This window comes from Priapulus caudatus, unplaced genomic scaffold (genome assembly GCF_000485595.1).
Source record: "Priapulus caudatus unplaced genomic scaffold, Priapulus_caudatus-5.0.1 Scaffold1460, whole genome shotgun sequence".
NCBI lineage: Eukaryota > Metazoa > Priapulida > Priapulimorpha > Priapulimorphida > Priapulidae > Priapulus > Priapulus caudatus.
The window spans coordinates 2,009-6,910 of NW_014578521.1; the positions used below are offsets into that span (position 1 = coordinate 2,009).

At 44.6% G+C, this 4,902-nt stretch overlaps 1 protein-coding gene across 1 annotated transcript in view; it reads right to left on the reverse strand.

Annotated features, from left to right (window-relative positions):
• Positions 1–2,496: 2,496 nt before the first annotated feature.
• Positions 2,497–4,902, reverse strand: part of LOC106816708 (DCC-interacting protein 13-alpha-like) — a gene marked incomplete at its 3' end in the record, with an annotated part of 17,845 nt that continues 15,439 nt past the window's right edge. The window contains exons 3-6 of the mRNA XM_014821327.1: positions 4,719–4,848; positions 3,979–4,091; positions 3,374–3,552; positions 2,497–2,641 (exon numbers count right to left, since the gene is read on the reverse strand). Of these exons, the coding sequence (XP_014676813.1) occupies positions 2,497–2,641; positions 3,374–3,552; positions 3,979–4,091; positions 4,719–4,848 (567 nt within the window). The remainder of the gene's footprint in view (positions 2,642–3,373; positions 3,553–3,978; positions 4,092–4,718; positions 4,849–4,902) is intronic.

The following is a 4,902-nucleotide window of genomic DNA, read 5'->3' on the forward strand; positions in this document are numbered from 1 at the left end:
CAATTACTTTTACCTCACCTTACGTCTTACCTCCACTTTACTATCACCTTACCCCGTCTACCCTTGGCTTACCCTTACCTATAACCTTTCCTTACTCCTTACCCTTTACGCGTCACCTTCACCTTACCATTACAGGGTGCGTTACTCTGTTAGCCGTTACCCTATACCTTACCGTCGCTGTGTGGTTAAATTGTTGTACTAGCTTGCGAGGAGCCTGGCTATATAGCTGGAGGCGTCGGTGTTGGTGGCGGGTTCAGTGGAGCAGGACGACAGACGCTGGGGTTGTTTCCAGCAACTGAGGCAGGCGCGGGAACGGTCCAGAAGTAGCGGTCACTACTGGCAGGCAGGAGAACGGACTGATGGAGCGAGAAGGCCCGAGGTGAGAGCAAATGAAAAGAATTGTTTCATGATCCGATCTGTGGATGCAGGAGCGCCAGCGCGAGATGAGGAGGCGAGATGAGTGAGATTTGAGAGTGGCAGCTTGCGTGTGAGCGAGCGAAAACGGGCCAGGCCGTACATATTCGTGACGGATTACCAGAAAAAAGCTGGGTGATACTTGTCATTGAGGAATGTTCCCAAGCTTTAAATGTGCTATTAATAGGGTTCATAAATAACATATAAATATAATCTTATATTATATATACTGGTCTATGGTCATCGAATATTATGTGCCTTGTGGTTTAGATAGTCATTTAGTTAAGGGTTAGGGTTAGAATTTTATCAATATTAAATGATATCAAAGTTGGAAGCTACTCGATCCTACATGGAGCGTATCCGATAAGCTTAGGAGAGATGGATTTTATCGGCATGTATCAGCTGCTATCTTGGACATAATGTAGTAGTCTAACAGATGTTTCAATATCATGTGGACACAGCGTCTATGTTTCGTGGGCAGAAACGCGCGCTGATGTAAGTATCCTGTGACTTTGGTACGCCGGTGGCTGTAACATCACAGAATTTATTACCATCGGCCTTGCCGTTTTTCGGGTCTGGATAAGTTTGCCGGAAGAATAGCGGTTATTTTGTGTTTGGTGGCTAGGGCCCGTGTTTGTTTGGTCAGATCCAACGGATCTCTGATCACAACTGGAATCGAAACCCGCCTAACGGCTCAAACAAATCGCTAAAACCCATCACTGTCAACTCGGTTCGCGTCGGCTTGGTGCGGTGACCCGTATCCACGGGATGCCGTTCATAACAAAGAACAAAGCTGTGATATGCTGAACGCGCCGGGCCGCCATATTAGAAGAGTACCACCTATCCGATACCACACGTCTCGCTAGCAAGGGGGTGCGGGTTCCAGTTAGATCGAGATGCCGTGGAATCCGACCAAACAACACGGCCCCTAGACTAGAAAGTCCGCGGGGGCACCCACGTTGGTGAGAAAGCGAAATTACAAGTCTTAACTGTTTCTTATCAGAATCGTTAACAGAATTACTGGTTCTTTAAAAAGGTCAATGTGCGGAAATCATTGCTGGGGAATTTTTCGTCTTCGGTAACTTCAACGATAGTTTCCTGTCAAATGTTTGTTCACAGTCGCACAGCCATGTGGCCTATTTACTTCACGTCACGAGAGTATCATAGCACTCTCAGAAAAAATAATGATCAAAAGACAACTATGGACTCATGGTTCAAAATGGTTTCTGGGCAGTACTCGTACAATGCTCTAAACAGAGGAATTGCTCGCGACCTGTGATTGGAGGATAAAATATAGACCCTGCCCGACACTCCGCACCGCATATTGCTATGGGCTATGACCCGGTAAGGAACGTGTACTGAACTATCCGATCATAATGGCAGGCGACGCGGCAGATTTAGAGTTACATTTCTATGAATTCTACGCTATTAATAAAGGACATCGTCTTTTGAGTCACATATTGAAGCGCGATTTAAAAATGTTCCGTAAAATTTAATTAGCAAATATGTACGTGCGGGCTCATGTACCTGGATGTAAACGAAACGTCCACGAATTCTAATTTTATCTCTTCAAATGCAGAAAATTAAGCGGGGTCCCTATATTTTATCGCTGCGGCAATCACAGGGTCGCGAGACCAATTACCTCTGTTGTAGGATGGCATAGTATGTAGCTGTGACTCTAGTGATGATTAACAATGGTGAGCATCCTGTACACTAATTTCCCTGAGCAAACTGTTTCTGTCTGCACTTTTTATACGTACGTGCGAAATCCTGTTATGTGTCTTACCGATATTTGATTCAGCGTTATCATGTGTAAATTGGAGGTACTCTGTGTCAAAATCTGGAAACACTATAAAAAAAATAATAAAAAAAAAATTGAAAAAAATAATAATATCATTGTTTGTTGCAGTGGGGTGGCCAACCGCTGTTAAATATCATCAAGGAAGGAGGCTACGTGAAAGACAAACCCAGGAAACTCAAACAGAGGGCAAGTCCATTATTATTAGTCTTCTTCTTCTGTCTTCGTTCTATCTTCTTCTTCTTGCTTCACTTTCGCCTTTCCCTTCTATGCTTTCTTCTTACTATTTCTAGGTTGGTGTTCGGGGGGATGTAAGGCATGTCTTCATTGAGCGTTGGTTCGACGTAATACTTGTAGATGCTCTGCTGCTCAATGGAAGCGATGTTCTCTGACGACTTGATGCATTCCGTGTTCATCTCCGAGTGAACGCTGCAAGCGTGACAACGCAGGTGGCAGTTCAATAGACATAACGATGTAGGGGGCGCTGTTGCTAGTACAATAATGTAGGAGGCGCTGCAAGTGCGAAAATGCAGGGGGCAGTTCAATAGACATGACAATGTAGGGGTGATGTTGTCAGTTCAATTTTAAGCTGTTGCTAGTCAATTTAGGGGGAGCTTTTGCTAACATGACAATGCAGAGGAGACTTAAACAGATATGACAATGTAGGTGGCGCTTTCGCAAGTACGACAATGGAGGGCGCAGTACAGCAGACGTGACAATACAGCAGGCACTTTCGAAAGTATGACATTCATTGAACGTTGCAATGTCTGCCTGCCGATATTGATACTTAAGACCACAACCTTGATTTGTTTGTTTACTCCTAGAGGTACACACATATTGTTTGTTAGTTAGTTTGTTTGTTTGCTTGTTTATTTATTTATTTATTTGTTTACGCACCTCTGGACGCTGGCGCTGATGTTGCTAAGAAACTCGTCCAGGTCGGACACGGAGATGCTCTCATGGCCCATCTTGTAGAAGGAGCAGATTGTTTGTTTGTTTGTTTGTTTATTTGTTTGTTTGTTTATTTGTTTGTTTACCTCTGGACGCTGGTGCTGATGTTGCTAAGAAACTCGTCCAGGTCGGACACGGAGATGCTCTCATGGCCCATCTTGAAGAAGGAGCAGATTGTTTGTTTGTTTGTTTGTTTATTTGTTTGTTTACCTCTGGACGCTGGCGCTGATGTTGCTAAGAAACTCGTCCAGGTCGGACACGGAGATGCTCTCATGGCCCATCTTGAAGAAGGAGCGGATCGCGTGCAGGTATCCTAGCAACGGCTCGAGCATCGAGCAGCTGCGCTTGTACTGCAGCTGATTGAGGGCTCCATAGTAACGAAGACCCGTCTGCGATGAAAGAGAGAGAGAGAGAGAGAGAGAGATGAGGTCAGACGGAGTATCGGTTTTTTTACGAGTGAGTTAGTAAAACTGTAAAACTGCGATCGTGTATTTTATTTACATTAATTTCACGCCGCCTGATTGTGACATTGTGTATGTTGTTTTGGAAAACTGGTGAGCAATATTATGAACCTATTATCCATCTCATCTAATCCACCCATCCCTCCATTCATCCTTCTATCCATCCATGCACCCCTCCAATCGTCCGTCTGTCCATCCGTCCGTCCATCCAATCGTCCGTCCGTCCGCCCGCCCAACCGCCTGCCCGTCCCTCCGTCCGTCCATCCATCTATCTATCCGTTTGCCCATCCATCCATCCATCTAGATTAGTAACTCGTATACGTCACAGTTATGTGACAGGTATGACAGTGACACCTGGTGGTACTTCTTGCGGAACACAAACACATCCTCGTTGGCGTCTGCAGCCAGCTTCTCCGTGTACTTCTTCTTAGAGAGCCGGCAGAACCTATCCATCGCCTTCTCATGCTCTGAAAGTAGCAAGTGAGAGAGTTTCTATTAAATTAAGCTATGCACTCTCTCTCTCTCTCTCTCTCTCTCTCTCTCTCTCTCTCTCTCTCTCTCTCTCTCTCTCTCTCTCTCTATATATATATATATATATATATCTCCCACCTCTGAGCCAACCTTACCCTCCTACTCTACCAGACACACCACATTCCTTGTATATACACCAAAAGTGAGCCACCATTTTGTATTTCTTAAAAAATAAAATTATAACAGTGGGAGAGAACCACAGGATGTAATTGCGCAGTTAGTTTTATGGGCTTACGTAAAAAAATAGTTGACAATATTTCAGCAACGAATAGTTAGCAATGAACTTCGTATTCTTTCTGTTTTTCTTTCAACTTTCAATTTCTCTCCCATTTCCACTTCTCTATATTCACTATTATTCTCTATACTTCTCTATTATCCTTCTTCTCAATTTTCTACTTCTACTTCACTTTCGTTCACTTCTTGCCTTCCCTTCCCCCAGACCCTTGGATTTCCCCCATTTTCTCTTTCGTGTTCACTCGCTGCCTTTCCTTCTCCCGACACCTTCGCTTACCTTGACTCGAATACTCGTACTGGTTTCCCAGCCGCTGAATCTCAAACCTTACCTTGACTCGAATACTCGTACTGGTTTCCCAGCCGCTGAATCTCGCCCATGTCGCTCTCAATGAAGCGTGTGAGAGGAAACATCATGCCATCCGTGAGCTGCGTAGCCAAGACCTGCTGCCACGAGCTGATCTGTGTGACAGCAATGATTACCATCAGCATCATCATCATCATCATCATCATCAT